This window comes from Carassius auratus, chromosome 3 (genome assembly GCF_003368295.1).
Source record: "Carassius auratus strain Wakin chromosome 3, ASM336829v1, whole genome shotgun sequence".
NCBI classification, from domain to species: Eukaryota; Metazoa; Chordata; class Actinopteri; order Cypriniformes; family Cyprinidae; genus Carassius; species Carassius auratus.
This window is the reverse complement of record NC_039245.1, coordinates 25,273,434-25,301,331: the sequence shown is the minus strand read 5'-3', so window position 1 is coordinate 25,301,331 and position 27,898 is coordinate 25,273,434. Positions and strand designations below refer to the sequence as shown.

At 37.4% G+C, this 27,898-nt stretch overlaps 1 protein-coding gene across 1 annotated transcript in view; it reads left to right on the top strand.

Annotated features, from left to right (window-relative positions):
* Window positions 1–4,593: 4,593 nt before the first annotated feature.
* Window positions 4,594–27,898, top strand: part of LOC113052355 (extracellular serine/threonine protein kinase FAM20C) — a 50,039-nt gene continuing 26,734 nt past the window's right edge. Inside the window, exons 1-3 of the mRNA XM_026216818.1 lie at window positions 4,594–5,756; window positions 8,393–8,574; window positions 12,042–12,120. Of these exons, the coding sequence (XP_026072603.1) occupies window positions 5,200–5,756; window positions 8,393–8,574; window positions 12,042–12,120 (818 nt within the window). The 5' untranslated portion in view covers window positions 4,594–5,199. The remainder of the gene's footprint in view (window positions 5,757–8,392; window positions 8,575–12,041; window positions 12,121–27,898) is intronic.

Here is a 27,898-nt window from a genome sequence, read left to right as displayed (position 1 = left end):
AGATCACACACGACTTTCAAGTCGTTCCGAACACAAAAAAACTCGGAAACACGGAAACATGCGCCTCATTGCTAAGAGATGTATGGCAAATGAAAAAAACATGCTAAACATGTTTGATACCCTCCGACTGGACGTAATCATAGTCTGAAGCTAGAAAATCAGTTTCTGTGCCCATGATACATTACACTTTCACAAAGAAAATGTAGTTCCTAATATATGAATGATCAATATATTAAATGATGCAATGGTTTATTACGCTAGAAAATATACAGACTAATATATTTTGTAAATATTACAATATTTTGAGCAATACATAAGAAATTGCCACAACTTATGTCATTTTATATTCAGTACTAGACAATATATAGCTGTAGATGTGATGAGATATGGTATTGCATGTGTAGAAATATATTGAACATTTATTTACTCACACAGTCTGTACACTCATAGAAATATATATTTCTTACGATTAACAATCATTCACAATATACGTGTTTCACATTTTAAAATACAGCTAGTTTAAAACAGCATAAGCTCAAAAATTTAATATACCGCATTAGATTTTGTATAAAGTATATTCCCATATATTTTTTGTAACATAAGGGCTGATTTTTAGCAAATAGCATTCACTCCTCCAAACTGTAAATTGAGCAAAATCTGGGCAAAACAAGTATCGCAGATCGCGTAGATTCCTACTGAAATAACGGTTGCACTTTATTTTACAGTACGTGTACTTCCATGTACTTATAGTGTACTTACAGTGTATTTATCTAAGAAAGTTCTGGTAATACAAGGTAACTACATGGGTTAGGGTTAGGTTTAGGGGTAGGTTCAGGGTTAGTACCTAGTTATTACATAGTTATTGTAATTACTATAATAAGTACATAGTATGTACATGAGGAACAGGACTGTAAAATAAAGTGCTACCGAAAGAACTGATGAAACTTTGTGACCGTACCTTACACTGAAGAGGGGATTCTAGCCATATGAAGAGAAGAGAATATTATAAACATAAACTTTTTTTATTTTTGTTTACTTTTGCTGGTAAGAAACTACCAAGAATACCTTAGCATCCACAAATGATTGCACAAGCAACCATCTACATCATGCTAGCAATACGCTAAATCCACTCAGATCTTCTTATTGATCTTGTAGCTCTGCCCTAGCAACCACCCGGAACGTTCTAGCAATCCTAACATAGCGACATGCTAGAAACCACATTACTACAGCGCTCTGACAACCACCCACAGCGCTCCAGCATAGTGGCAGTGGCTTGTTTACGTAGGCAAGCACTACTCACATTTTCTAGTTATTTCTTTAGAAATCTAGTTTTATTTTCTTCGCAGGATTTTAAGTTGTGTAAACCACTTTTATGTGTAGGTATATGAATCTAAGTGAATGATGCTGTACCTCTTTTAATACTGCTTTGTGTCAATAATGTAGTTACGGAAGACTTTACATTGCTCTTTTGGGCACATCAGGGACCAGATTCTTCGTTCCAAACCCAGAATATAAAAGATATCGATGAGTTTATATAAAATAAAAATGGTCAATTCTGCCAACAAGCTCAACTGGTTCAACAGCATTCTGGGTTTACAAAAAAATGCTTCATGTTCCTCGTCGGAGGCTTCAAGGAAATGCGTGTTTGCGATTTTCACAGACCTGTTTGAGAGTTAATGAAGTCTGGTTGTAACAGCTAGGATGATTACAATGCTTTATTTAGGCCGGTCCACCCCCTTGCACTGTATTTTAGCCTGCATTTAAAAAATCCATCTTGTGCTGACATGAATAATCTTGACAAAAAGGAATGTTAATCAGTTTGACTTGTGAAATGCTGACACTTTGTTTGCCTTCAAACTGTTGCGAGACACTGGAATTAATATCATCATTTTTTTCCCCGGCTCAGTCACAAAGAAGGTAGCACCTTTGTGTTTTTAAGCAGTGTTTGTCATCATCTTATCGCACTTTAGGACCCAGGTTTTACTGTGGAAAAGTACTAAAATTGTTTATCATAAATCATAAATGTTCTTTAAATGCAACGCTGAAATATATTAATACTGAAAGTACTGAGTTTTCACTTGTTCATCAGTAGATGCTCTGCAGTTAATGGGTGCCGTCAGAATGAGAGTCCAATAGCCGACAAAAACATCACAATAATCCACAAGTAATCCACACCACTCCGGTCTATTGATTAACATCTTGTAACATAAAAAGCTGTCTTTTAACATTTAAGTGTAATTTAATGTAGCATTTCAATTTTAAACCATCCATTCATGGCAAAAATATAAGTTCATAATCCATAATAATGACTCATCCAGGGAAAAAGTCCCTGATGTTGTCTCACATCAAAATACAAATGACATATTTGTTTAGAAACTGTTTTGACCTCAAACCAATAAAAGTTATTGTTACTCTAATTATTCTAATTCTGACGGCACCCATTCACTGCAGAGGATCCATTGGTCAGCAAGTGACGTAATGCTAAACTTCAAAAACTGAATCTCAGATGGCGAGTGTATTTCCAGTCTATTTTCATTTTTGGATGAACTATTCCTTTTCTATCCTAATGATATTAATATGATTAGATGCATTTTATTATTTACATGAAGCATTGTTTTTGTTGTTGTTTGATGGATAGAATGGACCTCTGGCCCAATTTTTGGTTGTGACTCACCAACTGAAAACTTCACAACATGGACAATATCACAAGTCCATTTACATGGAAAATGTAATAATATGCAGGTTATGATGAGGGGATGATGTCAAAAGATGAGAAGGACAAAAGGTGCTCTCCTTTTGTTACAGTCCCTTTGGCCAGCTATTAATGAAGCACTCTATTGTCTGATTCATAGTAAACACAATGGCGTGTTCTTACAAGCTCTCAGATTTCCCGGATCAAGTCAGATGAGCGTAAGAGCGAAGGATAGAAGCAGAAAGGATAACATCTGTACTGCTCCAGATCCTTTGTCATATCTTGAAAAGCAGCTGAAATTGGCTTACATTAAGGAGGACAGTGCAAAATATGGAAACGTTCATTTAAGTCATTTAGCAATTGAACAAAGGGTTCCCGGCCTACATATAACCCTGATTTGTTTTATTCTTATGCTGTATTCATAAATGTGTTCTATATATAGGAAATGTAGGAGTTTTCTCCTCCAAGATGAGCTCAGACTGCACTGGCATGACAGAGTGTCAACCGAGAATACATGCAAAACAATTACACATACATACAACACTCCTTATGTAATATGTGAAACTTTTCATATTTTCCCACTCAGTATTGTATCGGATATTACTATGAGTTGGTGTTCTGTTTACAACAGAGCACATCCAATTTTGATAGATTTTCTGAAACCATAATCATTTATCCCCTACAATATATAAATATGCTTTTTTTATGTGACCTTCATAACAAAAAGTTATGTTTAACTGTTTTTTATAAAGTAGCTGAATAAACACCCACACAGGTTTTTCTACAAAACTATTTTGGCTGTTATTTCATCAAATACTTCAGGTCTGAAATATTTTAGCAACAGCTGCTAGGTCCTGCACCACAGATAAAGGAAAAAGGGATGTTTTGGCAGAAGAAGAAGGTTAAGTATGCCAACACATATAGCAGGACTTATAATACATATAAGACTGAGTTCTATGTGTGCGCGCACCAGTTTTGTTGTAATTTTAGCGGGTATGACGTGGATACTGTAACTCAATCAGAAATTTCCATAATGAGGTTGCGTAAAATTACTTTCTTGATTTTAATATTTTTGTAAAACACTTCCGGGAACTCAAAAAGTGATGTTCAAGAACAATCACCTATTGTTTCTGCATAATTGCATAGATTTTTCCTCCCCATTGTTATTATTATTCTAAATTGAACATTTAAATCAGATCGAATAAAAACAGAACATTCTCTCACATCACCCCCAGGTCTCTATGTTAAACTTTAATTCATTTTGAGACATCATTTTTCATCCACTTGATTTGAGTCAGTAATAATCCTTAAGACAAAGCAAAGAAGATAAATGCTTTCTCATCAAAACACATGCCCCAGACGTAAACCATGGCAGACCGCCATATCAAATTCATAACTCTTAATCAAATAGTGTGGCATACTGTTATGGTGATGATAAAATCCTGCCATTGTTTTGATTAAAATGTTTACATTTCTGCACCATACTGACAATTGCTTTGGTTTTCCATCCTCTTCTTGTGAGGCTAATCTTTTAAAAACTGTTCAACTGTCAGTTTGGCAAATAAAGTACTTTAAACTGATTTGAATCCTAATTTCCTAACCAGAAGTCTCAGCGTTTATGGAGAGCTCTTACATGCTAGTTAATGACCAATCAAACCCATAACATCAGACACTGAAAAATTCCATGAATAACATAAACATTATTCACTCATCCTTGTGTCTCTCCAAAACTTTTTTTTATTTTATATGCAAATGACATGATTTCAGTTTGAACTGTTTTCTTTAACAGATATACATTAAAAAAACCAAGAACCTTTGATTCATACATTTCCCTTAAAATTCATACAATATCTACTGATGTATTAAGACTTATATAATAGTTTTGCATTAATGAGAATAGTGTTACCGCCACCTATCACAAGTGAGGTCAGTCTAATGCGCATCAGCGCCCTCTGTCTTCACATGAGGGAACTGTAGTGGCACTCCAAGCCGAATATCTTTGAGTCGCTCTTCCTTGAGTCTCATGCACTCAGCCAATCTGAATGCTGTGACGAGGAGAGGCAGGATCCCAATATTTAACACACAGGGCACTGATACATCTACACCTGTCACTGGCTGCTCCTCCTGAAGAACTAATGCACTTTATCTCTCTCTTCACAAACTGAAGATATCCACACATGGGACTGCCGATCCGACATCCGTGCGCTTCTTGAGAAGTCACAGTGTTTTTTGCCATTATTTACCGGGACAGATGCGTTTTATCATGAACCTGTAAAGCTGCGACAGGACATCTGATCCTCACCTAAAAATCAAACATGCCACTCGCAACTATGCCGAACAGAAATCTTTCTTGATACAACTGGAAACAGCAGGATCCAAAAGAAGATTTTCGCACCTATTTTAACATGAATCTCCCAGCATAGCGAGGATTACAGGACACCACATGCGCCCCTGAATCTCTTTATTATAGCCTGTATCGTATTGAGCCAAGTGCTTTAGGTATAATTATGATCCTCTTCCGTAAATTTCGCGTGTTGATTTTAATGGTGTTTCTCGTCGCCTGCACCATGCACATCGTGATAGACCTGTTACCCAAGCTGGAGAAGCGCGCGGCGGGCTCGAGCTCCAGCGCTGGAGGTGGAGGCGGCTGCTCCTGCGCTCACACACCGGGCGAGGAGCCTCGGTCCTGGGCCAAACAGCGCCCAAGAGCCGCCGCCGTCGCCGAACCGGGCTGGCCTAATAAACACTCTTTGAGACTACTGCAGGATTTCAGCAATGAACCCAACTCCAACCTCACTTCGCACTCACGGGAAAAGGTGACGGAGAGAGCCGAGTCTGAAAAGAGAGTGAGGCAGCTGCAGCTGGGCTCGGAGAAGAGAGGTCTGATGAGAGATCCAGTGAGAGGACCGAAGCAGAGAGCTGTCCATGGTTCCTCCAGACTGAAGGCGCTCTATGAGCACCCCCTCTATAAGACCGAGCTGCCTCATCTCTCTGAAGACGACAGCTTGTTCAACCTCAACAGTGATGTCAGATTCTACCCCAAAGCTGCCGGACAACAAGAATGGCAAGTGCTACTTTAAACCTGGCGTGTGCTAAATCACATACTGTCTGTATGTTTAAAAATGAGCATTGAAGTCCCGGGTATGTGCATAATTAAAATGGACAGGGTGCTATATGATTTTGAACATGACTTATATTAGGCTACTTTGGAGAAGATTTCATATTTCAAACAAAGATGTTTTTTTTAATCAGTAGCCTAACCTGCCCATTGTGACAACCATATAGTGTGACAGAATGCCATGCTAACTGGTTCACAAGGTTTTATGTGTTGACAAGGTCTAGAGTATAAGCAAATAAGTTTGAAAAAATAAATCTGTGCTGAGAAATATTCCCAGCATTAAAAAAAACTAATGTGACAAAATGTGTCTTCCTTCAAAAGAGCATTGAAGGTGATTGCTCATATTTTATCCTAAAGCAGCAGGAAAAGAAGAATGGAAAGTACTACTTTTAAAGGCGTAAATAAATATTGTTATGCATGTGAAATGATTTTAATATCCCAATTATTTGCATAATTAAAATATGAATAGGGACTGGTTCTAGTTGTTATCGCTTATAGTCAAAAATGTAAATGTGGGTTTTATACTGCAGTGGCTTTTTTATGTTGTTTTTAAACACCTAGTTGCCAAATGTCATAATAAGATAATTGGGATAGTTTGTGCTTTTTAATGAATTATTTTACATTTTAGGGCTTCCTGTTTAAATTTAGCTGAAAAGTTTTCTGTGAAGAATTACTTTTTTTCACTTTAGATAGGCTAGTAGACCATATTTGTGGTGTCACCGATTGTGACAACATGCCCCGGTATAGTTTTTATAGTCAAGAACCCTAAGTGTGTGGCTATACAGTAACTGAGATGAGTGATGAAAAATGTGTTTATCCCAAAGAAACAAGGAAATTAAACACTGCACAATCTAGAAACAGATCTAAGGGGGAAAAAAATGTTTCACGTCACACCCAGGGGTCATTATTTACTCATTCTGAGTAAGTAATAATCATAATAAAGTCATATTCTCAATGGGAATAGAGATTAAAAGCAATAATTTGACATTTTTAAATCTAGAGATAAAAAGGGTGCATATGTCATGGAAAGACATGATACTGTGGCTTGGGTGCTTTTTATAATTACCAGTTCATACTGACTCATTGTGAGTGTTAAGAGCTTTGTTGCTAGGAGTAATCTATGTGTGATGTGTTATTTTCTTCAGAGCTGTCACATGCATTAAGCTGAAGGGGTTTTTGTCGGTGTTGTGTCCTTTGTTCGCTCCTGTGTCCTCTCTTTTTGTTCTTCACCCGTGCTCCAGGGATAGCTTATTCTCACTGCCTTTAGCCATGCCTGAATTAACTAAACATGCCTTTTAACCATGCCTGACGGATCTGGATCCAGATCCAGATGAGCTAAACATGAATTGTGTTTAAATGCCTTTTTAACAGTGCTTTGTTTATCACAGAAAAGGCATGTAACAAGCTTGTCATCCAGATGCTGTCAGATTACTGTTTAATATTCCTTTTCATTTATTCATGGGACACAATGTTTTAATAGACTGAACTCATGCATGTGTGTTGTTGTGCGGTCAGGGGCCTCGGGAAAATGAAGTACAGCTGATGTATTCAGTCATTCCACTGTCACCACGCTATTTTCTGTGCATGGCATTAGACACATTCATGCTCACCTTCATTTCAATGTTTTGCACAGTTATCAAAGTGTACTACATAAATTAATTCAGCGATGGATTAATTGCGTCTATTTTAATACAATTTAAATAAATAAAATGGGTAACACTTTATTTTGATAGTCCACTTTAGACATTCTACAAGCAGTAAGTAACTTTACAACTACATTCAACTAGCAATTAGTAGAGTATTAGTAGACTGTCTGCTTAATATCTTCTAACACTTTCTTTGTCAACTTTTTTTCAACTTATACTAACCCTAAACCTACCCCTAACACTAACCCTGAACCTACCCCTAACAGTCTACTCTGAGAGATAGTAGAAATGTAGTTGCAAATTTCTGAGATTTAGTTGATATGTAGTTGACTTGTAGTTACAAAGTTACTTATAGTCAGTAGAATGTTTAAAGTGGACTATCGAAATAAAGTGTAACCATAAAAGGTAAAACAATTTAAATAAATGAAATACAATTCTGCTCTTTAGATAGATATAGAGTAATTTTAACTCAAATGGAGCTGAATTTTGAAGCATATTATTAAAAAAAAGGTTACTTAATTGTACTTAAAAAGAGAGTTTTAAAAGGTGCACTTTGTAATAATGCCAAATTAAAAGTTTTACTTTAAAGTGCATTGTAAATAATTGTTTTAATCATCTTTTGTCTTGATTTATGAAGTATATTTATTTAAATTGCTGATTTAAAATGCGCATTTAAAGTACATGATTATCATTTTAACTTGAATGTGTTTTTGATATTATAATTTGTCTAACAACTGTATAAGTTGTAATATTGTATTATATTAAAGTAAATGAAATGTAAATGTATCAAGATTTCTTCAAAGTTTGACGCTTTTTTCTAATAAAAATAAAATAAAATAAAAAATTATAATAATACATTCACCCTGGTGGTTTCCTGTTGTCATGCAGCATGTGTGTTATTAGTGACTAATGTCCTCCACCGTTCCTGACCGGCAGGCATAACGAGGGGAACATGGAGGAAGAGGAGTACAGTCCAGCAGGGGAGGCCAATGCTGAGTCATATCCCAACTGGCTCCGCTTCCACATCGAGATTAACCGATACGAGCTCTACCCCAGACACAGCCACATCATCGGTGCCTTGCTGAAGGACCTGGTCTCCCAGAATATCACCAGTGTAGGTGAGTTCGGGTCCAGGACCTGCTCCTGTTTAATGGAAGACTCTAGGCCCTGTGCTGCCATCCCAAAAGCAATTATTGTCCAGTGGTTAAGAGCCATTCTAGAAATGCCATGAGCCAAATAGGTCAATGGTGTGCAAAATGTAATTGTGGTGTGGAGTTACTGTACAATGAATTTTGGAGGCTAGATGGGCTTTACTGGATGTATGTGCATGTGAATGAGGAATGGGGGAGAATATTTGCCATTTATCCCATTACCTTTTAAAAGCATTAGATGCACAAATCCCACTTTTTTGTAGTAGTAGTTATATGTTACATCAATTATAATCTAACATGAGATTAATACGGCTTGAAAATAGGTTATTTTAAAAACACTTCAAAAGTTAAAAGTGTATACAAATTTTGAGAGGTTAAACAAATGAATTCAATTTATCTGTGAACTATAAAAGCTAAATTTTGACCCAAACTAGTTAGGCCCTACTTATATATGACTTGGCTAAATCTCCAACCCCGTTACCAATTGCGTGTAGAAAATTTAGGATTTAGAGAATCTAGGGGGGAATAAAAATCATACATGGATTGGTAAATGTCCCATATTTCTCATAAAATACAGCTGCTCATGTAATTTATATTTCTGAAAGTTAAGCACCTTCTTTCCATCTTCATTTGCTGAGAAATTGAAAAAATGTGACTTGAATTTTAAGAGTTTCAGAGCCTATTTTGTCAGTTGTTCTGGAAACTGCCATTTGGAAGTATTTTATTTAGAAGCTCGTGAGGTGTACAGAATGATCTGTATAGACATGTTTATGTGTGCATGCTTTCAGGCACTTGACATGGCTAGTGAACATCAGGACCTATTTCTGTAGGCAGAATGATGGCAGAAGCGGCACACACACACATCCTTTTATTCCCAAGAGAGAGTGTGATTGACAACTACTTTTCGTCCATTAGACTGTGAAAGTCCACCTTAAGATCTTATGTGACTTAGTTTTTCCAGTCCTGTGCAGTTAGAGATGTCTGTATTGTGATGCTCTTATAAAACAGTCTCTGGTTTCAGAAACTATAACTGCAAACCTCACATGCTCTGTTCTTCATGTGGTAACTGGATTTATTTGAATTAAAAATAGTATTTAATAAACCTGACAGCAAATAAAGTCATTTGAAGGGTTATTGAAAATAGATTATTAAAGGGATGGTTCACCTAAAAATAAATATTCTGTCAATAATTACTCACCCTCATACCTGTAAGACCATCACCTTCGGAGCAAAAATTATAATATTTTTGATGAAATCCGAGAGCTTTCTGACCCTGCATAGACATCAAGGGAAATACCATAGTCAAGACTCAGAAATGTAGTAAAGAAATCATTAAAATAGTCCATGTGACATCAGTGGTTTAACTGTAATTTAATAAAACTATGAGAATAATTTTTGTGCACAAAGAACACAACAATAATGACCTTATTCAACAATTCTTATGGGTTTGGAACGAGATGAGGGTGAGTAATTAATGACAAAATGTGCTTTTTGGGGTTAAAGTAATTTCTGCGCCACTAGTGTCACCAACTTTGTGAAAAGAAGTACACTTTAGCTTTTAAAAAGAGTACTTGTAACAGAAATAATAAAGTTTAAAAGAACATACTTAGGTGCAAAATGATTGTTTTTGAACACTTAATTGCATGTGATTTGCAATTTAAATAACGTATTATATTTTAAAGCAATTAGATGAACTTATGTGTTTCTTTGACCAACTTAAGTAGGACTTTTTATATAATTTCATAATTACATCTGTTGTCTTTGAAATATGGTTAAAGTGTACTGCCGTATTAAAATATATATTTGTAATTACACATTTTTAATGATAAAGTTGTAATTTAGTACACTGAAATATATTCACTTTTCATAAAGTTACCAATGGCTTAATTTTAGTTTTCTGCATGTTAAGCAGGATGAGATATTTCACATTTAAAAAAAAAATCACTCTTCACCCTCTGTGGTACAGTAAGAATTGCCTTTGTTCACTTTTTACAGTGTAGTGCAATGCAGCCTCTGAAACAAATAGCACTTTGCTTGAGATTATTTTAAACATATTAGGATTCATTAATTAAGGTTATAAATTTAGCACTTGGTAAATTACTCTGTTGTGATTGCAGTGCTTTAAAAATGACTCTAAAATAGTTTTGCAGGAAACATTTAGCAAAAATAGGACGAATTTAATCAAATAAATAGAGCAGTTCTCCAGGGATTGAAGCAAATCATAAGATGTGCAGTTAAACAATACTTATTTGTGTATGTGTAGACCCAGAGACACCAGATAATAACACTAAGAGCTACAACATTATGGCTTTGTTCCAACTGACGTGTCTCTGCTCAACTAATGAGTTTAATAAGACATAACTGCTGCAGAATAGCACAGGTTCCCTCTGGGGAAATATGGTACAGAATTTTTGGATTACTCAACGTAAAGCCGTATCAGCCATCTTTGCTGTCCAATCTCATTCATCAACCCGACAAATAAAAATGTTGTCTGCGGATCTAAGGTCAGTTTCCTGACTTCAGTCATAGTTTTAAGACTTCCAGAACTAGACTTTCTGGATCTGGCACTTAAAAGGAAATTGCGAGGCATGCACTGACACAGCCCTTGCTGGGAAAGCCATGAGAAACAGCACTTCACTGTAGACAGTATGGTGTAATTTGGGGGATTATTCGCTTTGTAGTAAATATGATTTGTTGTGACTAATTTAAGCTGCCAAAGGCCTATGCGCACACAAACTGCTTGTGCACACTTGCGAAGGACTTAATTTGTGATGAAACGCCCATATGTCCATTCTTACGAAAGTCTGTTTACCTTCCTTTGAAGGGATATCAGAGGCTGTTTAATACCTGCCCTTCTTAGGTCACTGCGAGGACTTTGTCCATACTTATGAAGATGTGGTACTCAGACAGTCCTCAAGAAACAATATATATATATATATAGATATATAATAAAAATATATATCTTGATGAATTAAAATATTTCAATCCAACATTTTAATTAAATGTTATACTATTGTACTGTATCTACTATTCAGTATTATTATAGTCACGTCATTGACCCTTCATTTGAAGTACCCTGAGATGGTCATATTCTGTAACTTACAAATGTGCGCCAAAACTCAATACTGATATTTCAACCATTTAACTGTTTGACTCTCATGAACAGCAGATGGTTGCATAGCTGCTCATGGGATTTGCCATGTATTCATGAGATTTGTTGACGGTCTGACAAAATGCACTAAGAAATCACCACTGCTGTTTACAAGACTGCAAAACATCATGGCTTATACATGCTTGTGTGAGTTGGAGCAAAAGCTATTTAGCATGAATACTGGAAGAGAAGATTGTGTTAGTTTGTGTGGGTGGGTGTTCATATTGTCTTGTTTTTAGAAAACTGGTTGGCTGTTGTTAAAGTATTTATGTTTCCTTCACAGCAATGAAGTCAGGTGGCACTCAGCTGAAGCTCATCATGTCATTCCAGAACTACGGACAAGCCCTGTTCAAACCAATGAAGTAAGTGATAGTCTTTCATTTTTCATCACTTCAAACCCAAAGGAGAACCTGTTTTTAAGAATTTCCTCAGCATACATTGTTGATTCAAGTGGTGTGGACAAAGCCTTTTGTGTTTCAACAAAAACATGTTGTTCTGCTGTTGGATGTCGACCAAGATTAGTGTATGTATGCATTCTTTCTGCATGTAAAACATATAAAAGTATGTTATAAATAGAATGGGGTCAAGAAAGAATGCACAAATAAGTCTAACTCATCAATTTTCTTCTAGGCCTTAAAGGAATAGTTTACCCCAAAATTAATATTCTACCATAATTTACTCACCCTCATTTCACTCCAAACCTGTATGACTTTGTGTCTTCTGTGGAACAAAAAATGAGATATTTTGAAGAATGTTGGTAACCAAACGGTTTTGGGTCCCATTGATGTCCACAGTATGGAGAAAATTACTATGGAAGTCATTGGGTCTCAAAACTGTTTGTTTACCAAACTTCTTCAAAATATATTTTTGATTCCCAACATTCTTAAAAATACACTTTTGGTTACCAGCATTCGTCAGAATACACTTTTGGTTACCAACAATAATCGAAATACACTCGCCAACATTGTTCTTTTTTTCTTTTTCTTTTTTCTTACAAACATCCTTTAAAATACACTTTTGGTTAACAACATTCTTTGAAATATGCTTTTGGTTACCAAAATTATTTTGTGTTCCACAGAAAGAAAAAATAATAATGAAATGGCAAGTTTGGAATGACATGAGGGTGACTAAATACATTTTCTCAACGATTTTGTCAAATTTTGGGGTGTTCTGTCCCTTTAAGCTCCCTTATTATGCTATGAACAAAGCAAAGATAAATTGAATAAGTAATTATTTACCTAAAAATCCCCAATTATTTAAGCACCTAAAGACTGCACCTGATCATGGTCATTAGAGTAACTCCTCAGTTGTGATCAGCATTTGTTGGCCGCCAGCACAAGCACCTGTATGATCTTTACTGGTGGGTAATGATCATTCTGGTTTTAATTAACATCACCAGGCCTATGCATTAATTAAAAACTGCAAGACAATATCAAATGCTCTCGGGGATATTTGACAGCAGAAGCTGTAACAGCCGCACATAAAATAGGATGGATCTGCGATATTCCCTGTGTTGAAACAATACTGCCATGGCTACCTGAATTATTTTGGGATCAGATAATTGCCAGGGGATAATTGGTCATTGTTTTCTTTGATTAAGCTTTGTCATTGCCAACTGTGATTTCTCAGTCTTTCTTGGTGGGTACACACAAACAGTTGGTGGATAAAAACACACAGTTATTGCCCAACAGTAGAATCAGGAGATGAGCAATTCACACACAATACAAGGTGGCTTATGCATGTTTGTAATAGCACTCCCTGCTGAAAATAAATGACCAGCTTAGGCCAAAATGAATTGTTTCTTGGTCATGAAGCGGTGTACAATACAGCATTGTCTTATGCTAGTTAGATGTTTAAGATGGTTATTTTTATCATTTGCTTTGGTGTACCATTACCAAATTTGTCATTTCTAAACAGTCCTTTTGCCATCAAGGTAATAGTACTTACAAAAAAAGACAAGTTGTTGAAAATGGCTTTTCACTTGCTCACCAGTGGATCCTCTGCAGTGAATGGCTCCCATCAGAATGAGAGTCCAAACAACTGATAAAAACATTACAGTTAACAACAAGCTGGGTGTTTGTAATAAACAGATTCATTATCAGGATGCTTTTAACTTCAGAGCATCACTTTTCTACAGTGTAAAAGTCATCCTGTCTGAATCAGAAGAGATATATGCACAAATCAAGCACCATTTTGGATGGACTTTTTGGCCAGAAGCAATGGTTTAAATTGAAAGTGTCTTAATGATTTATTTGTTTATTACAAACACGCTGCTTTTCTCTTTAAAATATGTGAATTGCTGGACTGGAGTCGTGTGGATTGTTGTGATGTTTATATCAGTTGTTTGAACTCTGACAGCAACCATTCACTAATTCTGATGGTACCCGTTCACTGCAAAGGATCCATTTGGTGAGCAAATGAAGAAACAAACTCATCTACAACTTGGATGGCTTGAGGCTCTGCCATTTACAATTTTGTGTACATTTTGAATGAAAGGTCGAAGGTCTTACATTTTAGAACGAATTGAGTCATTAATGACAGAATTTTAATTTTTGAATGAACAATCTCTTTAAGAACTGTGTAAATATTTCCTAGACTACCTTAAAAACTGTATGCAAATGTACCGAGGACAAAAGCTATTTTAAAGCCAGAGGGTGTACATTCCAAATACTGATTTCAATTTGTTAATTGAACAGTTTACTGTTTGACAACCCACTGACTAGTTGTTTTTGAAAATGTTGTTGTACACATAGTTTGGTTCTGGTCACACTAGTGGACCATTTTATCCATTGGATAAAGTTAATTTTCAAATTAAACTTGCCAGCCAGCATGGTTTAATTTAATAATTTCACATTTGGTAGCACATGCACTTCTATCTTGATATTTCTTTATTGTTAAGTTCATGACTAGGTTGATCTTTTCTTTATGATTTACAAGGAAATCTTGGTTTGCAATAAAATAAATAAGTAAACATAATAATCTAGACAAGGACAACAACTGACAGAGTCTGACTACACTGACGAACACACAGAGTTCTCTTGAGCTGTGTTTCACACTTTTGAGCAATTACACCTTGGAAGTGTTAATTAAATAATAATCATATTCTGCAATAGGTACAATTTGGCATTAATTTCTCGGTTTGTGCTTTGAATGATCACCGCTATAAAGCAAATACCAGGTTCTTAGCTTGAATGATCGTCTGTTCATCATTTCATTGACATGAATAGCCTTCCATATGGTCCTACTCAAACCACTGAACCTCCAGAGCAAGTAGACACTTTTCATCCCGAATAAAGCTGCAGGTTTCCCCCTTTTCCCAGCATCTACATCTATCTCCCACTCCGAGAAGATTTCTCCAGATTTCTCCAGCTTTAAAAGCTGAGAGTATTTCCCAAAATCCTTGTTGACTGCACGGGGCCACCCTTTCCCTCACCTGCCCCTCTGTGCAGCCACACTGAGCATCAAAGCTTCTTTTGATGTGCTGCTGCTTTGAGCGGGATGCTAATCTATCTGCAGGCGCATGGAGGGGTAACTGCTCCGGTTCCTGAAGTCTTAGAAACCACGCGTGTGTGTATGTGAGAGGAGTTTATTGAACTTGAGTTATCTGACTGGGATCTAGGTGCAAATGCAGCTATAAATCATTGTACAACCTTTCACTCTACCTTCTCCATGTTCATTTAGAGACCAGCCAGTGGGATTTGTGCCATGGAAAAGCACTCATCCTATCAAAATGAGGAAGGTATAGCTTTATTTTACACGAAAGCCCTGCTCACTGAATGGTTTAATTATTCCACAGCACTGAGTGCTAGTGATCGCCATGGAATGAGAAAGGAGAGAGAGGTGCCAATAGAAAAAGACACTGAGACAAAAAACAAAGAAGTATACTTTTAAAAGGACTGCTTATTACAGAAATAATAAACTTTAAAGGTATTGCTATCAGACACCTAACTGTATGTTATTTACAGATCAATGAAAAAAGGCTTGTAGCTTAAATTTTTGTGAAATTACTTGTATTTCATGTATTTAAATATAATAAATACTTAATTTGAAATCTATCAACTTTGAATTTAATATCAAATAACATATTAGAGTTAAAATGCTTTTAAATATCTACTTAAGTGTATTAAAAAATAAAACAAAGACTGCAAGTAGAGTTTTTAAAAATATGCTTTTAAGATTTTAAATGGCAAATTTAATACAAATGAGCACTCTTCTTTTTCGCAAGGGAAGGAATGTTGTTTGGGGTAGATTTACAAACTTGAAAGTCGAGATTCTTTCTATTGATCTGTCAAGTTACAACAATGAGAGACTGTGATTGAGATGTTGAGATTGTTTGCATGTGTGTACACAACATGATTTACCCAAGATGTGTTCCTGAATCAACATCTTTTGTTGTTAAAGTAACAACATTCTTGTCAACTAGTGTTAGCATTAGCGCTAACCCTAACAATGACATTTGCTTGGTGCGAAATGTCATACTATCATACTACTCATACTATTTCTCCAGTATCCAGTATGTTTGCTGTGCATAGTGTGCACATTTTCTGTAAGCATCAAATACTACTATATTTACCAGAATCTGCTTAATATAAGCAGTGTACTTAATATAACTTAAGTACACTGAAATCAGTACAGAATCTGTGTTTGGAATGGCCTACAACCATACAACTCCTACTATATTGCAGTATGCTGCAATTAATGTTTGTCATGTGACAACACTTTAGCATACCTTTCTGAAACATTTGTTGCTAATTGTTTATCAATTTATTCCTAATTCTGCAGTGTTCAGGCTTGTAATATTTACTTTGCGCAATTTTTATTCTGAGGGAACATGTAAACTGATAAATGTATGCCTTGAATGCAAATGTAAGGTGCTTTGAGTTGCAGCATTTTTGAAGTGTATAAAATGCATATCTCCAGCAACTTTATGAATTCTTCTGTTTATTATCAGATCCATCCATAATTCAGTCTCTGACTCCAGGATCTTATCATAGCCCCTAAAAGGGCAATGAGTGGTAAATAGGAATATTGTTCCAAGAACATAGAGGATGTTGCTTGAGGAACATGTCCCGTTTAGCATGTGTGGGTTAGACACTGTTATGAACCCTCAAAACAACTCTTGTTTATTCACATTCTAAAAGTTTGGTCTATGAGTAGCTCTTTAAAGTGAATGCCAGACTAGATGAGCCTTAACATGAACAAAAACTCTCACACCGCAAAATAGCTTGTGGATCTTTAAGCTAAGAGCCAAGTTTGAGTTTTCCACTCCTTTGATGTTAATTATTCCCCCCCTCATGTTGGTTCTGAAATTGCTGCATTGCTTTGATATGAACTCTCACAGCAGCAACAGAGAAAGTATTTTCGGCTACAGCTTTTGTGCTTTCAACGCTATAATGCAGAATATGTTCATGTCATATTGAATATTACATCCAGCTCAACCAGGAAGATACCATCACCCCCATAAACTCTCTCTCTCTCTCTCTCTCTCTCTCTCTCTCTCTCTCTCTCTCTCTCTCTCTCTCTCTCTCTCTCTCTCTCTCTCTCTCTCTCTCTCTCTCTCTCTCTGATTGTCACTTCTAGCTGTGGGCTATGGGTAAACCATGGTATGTACTGTATAAGGTTAGATTGGATGTATATTAAAATTTTAATGTGCATCAGTTTGATTTATGACATGGGAAATTATTTGCTAAAGCAAAAATCATGTAAAAACCTGCACCAGGGGTTTTCAGCCTAAGCAGGGTTTATCTGTGTTGTTTTGGAATGCAGACAGAAAATCCAACTGGAAGATTCAGGTTTATTCCCAGCTTCAGATGCATTTTGTCATGAAAAATGGAGGGGAAAAGGGAGTGAATTTGCTGATTGAATGTGTGGGCAGGAATAATAATTAAAAAAATTTTTAAAAAAAATGTATAAGTGTATTCAAAATAAATAAATAAAAACAGCACATTTGCTACCCTACATTGGATCTTGTGTTTAAATAGTTTGATATAGTGAAAGAGGCTTAGAATATTTTAGGTTCAAATCCTGTTACGGCAGTTCACATATCAAACTCTGTGAAATATGACAACTGGGGTAATGTTTAGAGCACGCCGTCTGAGCCCTCAGCCGTGGCAGAAAGTTGAGCTGAAGTGATGCATTTATGCATTGTGTGTGAAGAAGGGTTGGATTTGAGTGGCAGACATGGGACCTGCTGAAAGACACAATGTTCGGGGATTAGAGAATGTCAAATCTGACTGCAACAGATTGTTGATGATGCAACATAAAAATGCTGGTAAACCATAGTGAGAAAAGGAAAAATTGTTTGATCTAAAGACCAAGTTCTAAAAATGTCCCTGTTTCCCCCCCCCCCCCCCCCCCATTGATGGCCTTTCAAAAATAAATATGTGTTCTGGCTATTTATTTATTTATTTATTGCAAGCAACTAAAACATTTTATAGTAGTATGGTTCACGCTGGTTATGCTTGTTTTTAAGGGTTCTTAAATTTGTGAAATGGACTGGGCCATTAGGAGTGCTAACTGCTAATGGCTAATTATAAACCTCCCTGCTTTTTCCATGAAACGTTTTTTACTGTTAGGTTTTTCCACACCACTTTTATATCTTTAAAAGGAAGACAAATGTTTGTGTTAGATTCTTCCTACCTCCATTTTTACAGTTTATTTTAGCTAACTAAAGTCCATGGTTAAACCCAAGCTAGCAGTCATGTCTGTATGTTTTCCAAGTCCTTCAAGCATAAATATTTTATGTTGGAACTCCTGAGGAGATTGGAAGAAACCTCCATTAATGCATGCATTTCTGAAGCGATGCAGGCTGCTCGTAGCCAGCAAGCAGTGAATCAACATGTCAAAGCGCATTGTCTGCCATATTCCTGACAGCTGTCTCACACAGCTGCATGGCTTTCTGCACTGATCCAGGTTCTGGGCACAGAGGGAAGTCTGTTTCTCTGCTCAGCTGAATGGGGACTTGGAGTGTGTGAGTGTGTCTTGAATTAAAAGTGTTGAGATCTTAAGGCTAAAAGTCCCATTGGGTGTGAAAAATTTCCATTGCACAAAAATAACATAAAAAATACCATGTTAACTTTAGTTACTAAATAAACAATAGTTTTGCTCATTATAGTAACTATTAAGGTCGGTAATAGTTGCAACAAACAGGCACTGATAAGAAAGTCTGTTTTTTAATACATGTTACTTTCTATTTTTATTTAATCAGAATACTCAAACAATTTTGAATGGGCTAGTGCTAAACAGGCGCACATTGAACCCTTGTTACCACAGATTTTGTTTCAATAGATTTGGTTTTATCTGGTTGCATCTTACTTGTACCACTCAGTGCAGGATTTGAACCAGAGTCAACCTTCATGGTTGGCTAAAGGACACAACCTTTAGCGTCAGTTACAGCACACATTTGAGACCAGAGGAAAGTTTTTTCTTTACAAAACCATCATCAACCAGCATGGGAGGCTCCAAGTTTGCCTGCACAACTCTTAATAGCCAACTTCCATAACACTCAACCTCCTCAATGGTCACTCCCATTCGGGTCACGGCACCAATGAAATTGGTCCTATTTGCGCCGTAAGGATTGGGATTCAAACCAATGTCAACCAGCATGGGTGTCAGTCGCTAGCACACCTTTCGAGACCAAGGGAGTGAGTTTTACCTGCAAAGCCTTTTCTGGCTAGCCTTCATCACATTCACCCATCCTACTCACCCTGCAACAGGTGGAATTTAAACCAGCATCAACCAGTGTGAGAGGCAGGTGTGCTAACAAGGATGATGGCACTAAAAAAAAAATTCAGCGGGTAGAATCAGTCACTAATGCACAATACTTAAAGAGTTGTGCGTTGCCTCTTCAAAGTTGCGTTTGTCATCTTCTTGGGAAGTCGTGGCCTAATGGTTAGAGAGTTGGACTCGCTATCGAAAGGTTGTGAGTTCAAGTAAATGGCTGCCCACTGCTCCGGGTGTGTGTTCAAAGTGTGTGTATGTGTGTTCACAGCTCTGTGTGTGTGCACTTTGGATGGGTTAAAAACAGAGAAAAATACTTCTGGAAGTCCATTGTAAACATGGTCAGTCCTGCTGCACTCCATAGTTTGGTGACTCAGCTTAGCAATGACGAAGGAGAAATCTGATGTTAGCTCTGAATTCTGTGAGCACTGGCCCTTGTTCTTTCAGTTCCACATCATCTTCCTTGAGAACAACCAAAGTGCATTTATCTAACTGATAGTATTTTGTTATGCAAGAGGGAGCCAACTAACAGGAGTTGTGCTATCAAACAACACAGAGTCAGATTTCTCAGATGACTGTCCCGTTAGAGTTTTTGCCTTGCTGCCAAGAAATTAGTAATTCACTGAGGCTTTTCTGGGCACATCAGGGATCAACTTGTTAGTTCTGATTTTTGTAATGCAACACAAACTTGTTCAAAATCTTCCAGGGAATCAGATGAGATTGATGAAAGTTAATCTTCTCGCTTCGAGCTAACAACACGACGGGAAGGGAGGTGGGTTATTTTATGAATTCTCTGTCCTGGCTGTTGTGAGATGGTGTTATTTCATAGTTTTTGTTCAGATTCATCTGCACCTCTCCCTTCAGTCATGCTTCATGCTGCATATAATGGTGGGAACCACGTCTGCTGTAAAGTCCAGCAGTTCCTGTTTCACAATCTCAGCATTGTTTTTTAGTTTCAGTTTGGGCTGCTCAGAGAACGTGACCCTCTGCCTACCCCCTCAGCTCTCGTTCACTACTTTGTGATTCCATCTGTAAGATGGCAGGCAGTCAAAGCACGCTCAGATAACAGCCCTCTATCTCTCTCTCTCTCTCTCTCTCTCATGAGCATACGCTCACTGAATGCTGTCTCGGTTCCTCTTTCCCTCTAACCCCGTCTGTCTCACAGTTACCCTGTTTTCCTGCCTCTCTCCATATCCACTTGTCTATCTCTACTCTATCTCTACATCTTCTGTCTCCATCTCTCCACCTGCCTTAATTTCTCCCTTTCTATCTGTTTCACTCCATCTTTATTCATATGTCCCCACACCTTAATATATCTCTCTCATTTTTTACCTGTCGGACTCACCATCCCCTCCCACTCTTTTTTCCTGCTTCTTTTTTTCTACCTATTTTTGCCTGTCTGTATCCTTCCTCTCCACAACTCTACCTATCTCTTTCTCTTCCTGCATCTCTAGTTTTTTTTTCCCACCATCTCAATCTGCTTATCTCTTTGTCCCTCTCACAACTGGTCTCTCTCAAGCTGTCTTTCTTCCTCTTTACCTCTCTTCCTCTCCCTCTCTATTTACCCTGCTTCCTCTCTCTCTATTCTTTTTTTTCCATTTTCTCCCACTATCTGTCCTTTTCTCTGCTTCCAGTCTATCTCTGTTCTTGCCTCTCAAAATGTCTCTCCCTTCTCTCTCTACCTGTCTCTCTTCTACTTGTCTTTCTTTCTCTCTTACCTTCCTACTCTACCCATATCTCTCTTTTTTTACTGTCTCTTCTACTCCTTATAGTCTGCCTGTCTCTCTATACCTCTTTGTCTGCATGTCTTTTTACTTGTCTTTTGTCCTATCTACCTGTCTCTTACCTTCCTACTCTGGCTATCTTTATTTTATTCCTCTCCCTTTCACTTCTTCCAATCTATGTCTCTCTTTCTCCTTCTCTTGCTGTCTACCTGTCTCGTACCTTCCCATTCTACTCTAACTATCCACTCTTTTTACTCGTTTCTCTTCCTATAACTGTCTTTCTTTACTTTCAATCTACTCATCTCTCTCTTCCTCACTCTCTACCTGTCTCTCCCTAACATTCTTATTGTCTTTACCTGTCAGTGTTTCTTTTCTTTCTTTCCCTCCATCCCTTTCTCTGTACATGTCTCTCTCTTTACCTGTCTGCTTGTCATCTTCCTCTGTGTCCAGTCTCCAGTCTAGCTACCTTCCTGTCTCTCTTCCTCCCAGTCTCTTTCCCCTTCTCTCTTTAACTCTCTCTTCAGCTCTTTTTCTGTCTCATATCTTCACTTCTGTCTCCACTCTCTGCCCTCAGATCTCCTGAATTGTATGTGACAAAGGGAAATGTGTGTCAGAGTTAATCACAGAACTTGAACAATAAAAAACCTCAGCAATCTCACCCCTGCATACAATGAGGTAAGAGTAACTACTGAAGCACTGAAACAGCAGTGTGGACTTATGAGACTTTCCAATCTCATCCCAGTCATCAAATTGCATTTGAAAAATGTTTCCAAAACATTAAAAAGAGATTTTTGAAAAGTTGTGAGCATATTTGTCAAATCATTATAGCATCCACTCTGATCCATCTGTGATCTGCCCATCATAAATTATGTCTGAGAAAGCAGATGGTCCATTGTGTAGTATAGCTGCTTTAAGATTGATCTGTCCATCCTCTCTCATCACAGCAGACGGCAGTCAAATTCACTGTTCTAATCATCTTGTGCATCCAAAACATTCCTCAACTGAAATTTCTTTCCATCTTGCTTTTTTCAGTGCCAGGACATGTTCTGTCTAATGTTTTCATCTTGTGTTTTATTTCCATATGAACAACCGGTATCACCTTTTCCACATCGTTCAAAACTATTTCCAGAATGCCTACCTTTTTTATATAAGATTTCTAGATATATGCCATTCCCTTCTGTTGCTTCTCAATAAATTAGAATGTCGAGGAAAAGTTACTTTTTTTCAGTAATTCAACTCAAATTGTGCAACTCGTGTTAAATTCAATGCACACGGACTGAAGTAGTTTAAGTCTTTGGTTCTTTAATTGTGATGATTTTAGCTCACATTTCTCGATCTTGACAAATTATAATACTTCATAAAACCAATTAAAAAAAACATTTAGTTAATTGTTGGCCTTCTGGAAAGTATGTCAATTTACTGCACATGTACTCAGTACTTGGTAGGGGCTCCTTTTGCTTTAATTACTGCCTCAATTCAGTGTTGCATGGAGGTGATCAGTTTGTGACACTGCTGAGGTGGTCTGGAAGCCCAGGTTTCTTTGACAGTGGCCTTCAACTCATCTGCATTGTTTTGTCTCTTGTTTCTCATCTTCCTCCTGAAAATAGCCCATAGATTCTCTGAAATGAAGTTCTCTAAAATTCTTGAATCCAGTTTTCTTGACAATCATCATAAGGCTGCGGTTCTCTCAGTTGGTTGTGCATCTTTTTCTACCAAAAAATGTTCTGTTAACATGCTTGGATACAGCACTCTGTGAACAGCCAGCTTATTGGGATTTTTGTGATTTGCACTCCTTGTGAAGGGTGTCAATGATTCTCAGAGACCATTCTGAAGGCTCAGGAAACCTTTGCAGGTGTTTTGAGTTGATTAGCTGATTGGCATGATATCAAATTCTTATTTGTTGAGATCTTGAATAGGTGGGGTTTTGTTAAATTTGAGCCAAAATCGAATATAAATTGAAATATTTTCAAAAAATATTCAATTGAAAAAATTTAATATATTTAATACATGAGTTTCACAATTTGAGTTGAATTACTGAAATAAATGAACTTTTCCTCATCATTCAAATTTATCATTCAAATGTACCCATGAGACCGTACTCTACTGACCAGCCCCCGTCTCCGGAGGGGAGCTGATCATGGTGGGCACAGCACCTGGGGTTAATGACTGACGAGGCAAGAGAAAATGAGATGAAAGGTTGAGGAGAGACAGAGATGAGAGAGAGGAGATAGGAAAAAAAAACTTGATTCAGTTTTCAGACACATAGCCGCTCGGTCATCTAACAGATGGGTGAACTTTGCAATGCCTCGTGACAGGGCTGTACAGCCTCAACATTGCTCCGCTCCCTGGTGAGCGGCTCTTTCTGGTAGCCGACAGGAGTCCCCCGTTCCCTGCTCCTCCGCATCACGGCTGATGCCAACAGGCTCCATCCTCCTCTGCTCCCTCATAGATGGCAACCGCCCCTTCACAACCCAGGTGGCCAGGCAGAAAATTTGTCTGCCTCCAGCAACTTACTCCAGCCCACCGTCTTGAGCGTCCAGCAGCCTCTGCTACACCATCCTCAATTGCAACGCGGATTCCCCTCAGCAGTGAGGGCTGTCTGAAGCATGCCCCTCCTTCTTCCGGGGTTTCGGCACCAATGTAACACAGTTCAGTTCAGTGTCAAGGAAAGAAGAACGAGGCGAGAAAGAGGCGAGAACCAGTGAATATTCAAACATCTTATTTATACAATAAACAAACACAAAACCGAAAGTAAATGTGACAGCCCCTCACGGACCACTGCCGCACACAAACAGTTTGCCCAGATCGCCCAGCTTTAAGTTTGAGATTATCTCCAGACATATTAATGGAAAGAAAAGATTACGCTTCCCTGACAGCACGTCAGACCCAAATATTCTGGGATGTGCAGAAATATGCGATAACCTGCACATTTAGCCTCAGGAGCGAGACTCTAAACAATAAGGTTAGGGACAAAGCACAGTAATGTGTTGCCAGAAATATCTCACAGAAGAGACAGAACATCTTTAAGACCCACTCAGGTTAAGGCACTTCACATTGTAACGTACATGCTTTATTCAAATTTCCATCAGTAATTGCCTCCTAATTGTGCAGGGAGATTTAATGTCTGCAATTATAACAACCTGTTTGTGTAATTAATTGTGCATAGGTGCTAAAAAAATGTAACTTGTGTTTCCGCTCATGCTAATGGTAGATTAGTATAGATGTGTGGCTTTTTCAATTATGCTAAATGTTATGGATGAATACATTTTAACCAACCAAGGAAAATTTCAGCGCTTTAGAAAATTTTTATTGATTCTCGCACTTTGTGATCATTAAAACAGTGCCATGGCAGTAGATTTAACTTCTTATCTCCATTTACAAGAAGAAAAAGTATTTGAATATCTCTAACCACTGTTGAACCTCCAAGTAAAATGACAATGCTTTACTTAATGAAGGAATACCATCCCTCAATTAAGTGTGGGGCTAAGAGCAATGAAGAAGAAGAGGTAAAGAGAGGCCAAGACTTCTCAAAGTCGCACTATATTATTACACTATGCTCCAAATACATTATGCATTTTTTTCAAGCATGAAGGAGTGTAGAAATTGTTATCTCCACACAAACCCTTTCTTATGGCTTACTCTAGCCAGGATAAAGTCAGATCTTGGATCATCAGGTCATGTATCACTTGGTCAAAGCTGAATGTATGTAATTCTCCAGCTTGGCTTTTTAACCCTGCTTATGAATCTGCAGAGAAGCAATTAGTGCTGGTTAAATAAGCTTAAATAATATTTCTCTATATTTCACAGCCTCATTATATATTTCAATCTGTATGTTTTTGTTCTTAAAGAAAACATGTATTTCTTTAGGGAAGTGATTTAACTAAACAAGCCATTGTTTCCAGCAGATTCATATTATGTTAGAACAAAAATCTAAGGCATGCTTTCAACATTTTTCATTAGATGAACGATATCCACCAGCATAATAATACTATAAAGTAATAAAGAGCAGTATTTCAGAAACATTTTAATGCTCAGTTATTTGAATCAGTTAATTAAAATGGAAAGTTTAGAATGATTCATGAATTAAACACTAACACAGCTTAAGTTTTATTTAGAAACTATTAAAACATCTGTTTTAAAGGACTAGTCCACCCGAGAATGAAAATTCGTCCATCTTCTACTCACCCTCGAAGCATCCTAGGTGTATGTGACTTTCCTCTTTCAGAATAATCTGATCGAAATTATATTTAAAATTGTCCTTGCTCTTCTAAGACTTTCAATGGGGTAAGTGGGTGTTTGGTGTCAACAATTCAGAAGATGTCAAATAAAGTGTGTGCATCTGTAATAACACGTCCCTCACACGGCTCCTGGGGTGAATAAAGCCCCCCGTTGCGAATCCATGCGTTTTTGTAAGATAAATATCCAGATTTTAAGCATAATGAACTCTTTTTTTTCACTTCTGCTGACTGTTGGGAACCGGAAGATGAATTTTTAAGAAAAACGTTGGAAAATTTCCTAATTACCCAAGAGGAGACTGATTTTCTTTGCTAAATTAGGGAAAACTTGTTTCCTTTGCTCCTACATTTCCCAGAGGCGTACACGCGACGCATACGTCTTCCATCTCCCACCTGCACGTCTTCCGGTTCCCAACAGTCCGCAGAAGTGAGAAAAAAAAGTGTTTATTACATTTGAAATCTGTATATTTATCTTATAAAAACATATGCATTCGCTATAGGGGGCCTTTATTCACTCCCCAGAGCCGTGTGAGGGACGGTTTATTACAGATGCGCTTTATTTCACATCTTTTGAACTGTTAACAACAAACACCCGCTTACCCCATTGAAAGGCTTGGAAGAGCAAGGACAACTTTGAATATAACTTCGATCGGATTATTCTGAAAGAAGAAAGTTACATACACCTAGGATGCTTCAAGTGTGAGTAGAAGATGGACGCATTTTCATTCTCGGGTGAACTAGCCCTTTAATGCTCTCATACTTTCAAGTCTTTACAAAACCTAATGGCCAAATAAAAAGCTTTATAAAATCATTGCCAAATTCACACCCAAAGCGTTCATAAGTGTGAATATTTAATATATTGCTCAGTCCTAATAGCAGTTTTCCTGGAATCAAGCAAACCCCATTGAGAGGCCTGAGTGTGTTACTTGTGTTTGAAAATACCTTCCAGGGACCTCAATGTAGAAGTAAAACTCTGATACCCTGAAGGGCCTGAAGGAATCTTTGAAATCAGTTCCAGCAGTGAACAGTTCTCAGCAAACGAAAGGGAAAAACAAGTCGTCTTTTTCTAAAAACCATTTATCCTGAAAAAGCCACCAACATCCGCTCGCATTCCACTAAGACCACAATCCACTAAATGATGTTTGTGCATTTGTTCTATTTATGAAGTAGATGCAGTTTTAGAAACTGTACAGAGAAGATGATGGGCTCACTTCCTGTACTAGAGGAATAAAAAGAAAGGGCCTCCTCAAAAGGTTCAAATCTCAGAATGTTTTCCGATATCATTGGAAAAATTAATAATCAGTAGTGATAGGGCTTACTAGACTGATATTTATTTCACAATAATATATATACATTGTGCCATAAGTGGCAAGCACTTTAGTTTTTCAGTGTCTGAAACTGATCCCTTTTGAATTTTGGAAGACAAAATGATACACAACAAGAAACATCTGCATTCAAAAATAAAATCTAAATGTAACCATTCATCTGACAGCTAAGTAAAAGATACTAAATCAACAGTAATTCTATTATGAATCATGTGCCACCAGTAAATGAGGTTTTAATGAGCAGCAGGCTGTTTTAATTGAGACAGTGACATTTGCCGTGGGGGATTGTAATCTTAGGTTTTTGTTGTTGTTGTTGAACTCTGTGGAAAGAGCCCAAAATTAAAACCTGTGAAAAGCCGCACTGTTATTGTGGTCGTTTCTGTGGCACATCCAGTTTGTGTAACACAGTTGGAGAGTTGGCAGAAGATGTTTTCTCCATATCTCTTTCCTTCTCTCCCTCTCGCACCGTTTCTTTCTTTGTGTCGCAGTTTGTCTTTCTCATTCTCGCTAGATTTGCTGATCAGACTTCAGCAGCTGTCAGACTCTGTTTTCGACTTCATGTCGTTAAAAACTCCCGAAAGTCTTTTTAACACCTGAAACTTGGTTCAAAATATAAAGCGTTTCCAAAAGCCTTCAGCGCCGTGTATATAGGAAAAGAACAAGTCTGCTGAGATTCATTAGTCAAATGTTAGGAGTCAAATGTTAAGAGGAGTTTGTCTGAGAGGATACCTTTAGAGAGGAGATGGCAAAGCCAGAGCACACCTTGTGACTCAAAAGCCCAAATGAGATTCAGATGATTTCCAGTTAATATTGGCCTCTTCCCAACTCAAGGAGCAACTAATGCAAAATTCAGATACTTGGGTTCAGATTACTGTGATTTCGAACATGGTTTCTGGTTTCTAGCTGATGATTAGCTGATATAAAATGGTTTGAGATGGTCATTAGCTGATCTTGGATGGTCAATAGCTTTCAAAAATGGTTGTTAATTGGTGAAAAATGGTTATTAAGTTGGTCATTGGCTGGTTTAAAATGGCTTTTAATTAGTCCTAAGCTGTTTTTTGCTGCTCTAAGATTGTCATTAGCTAGTTCAAGCTAGTCACTAGCTGGTCTAAGAAGGTCATTGGCTGGTCTAAAATG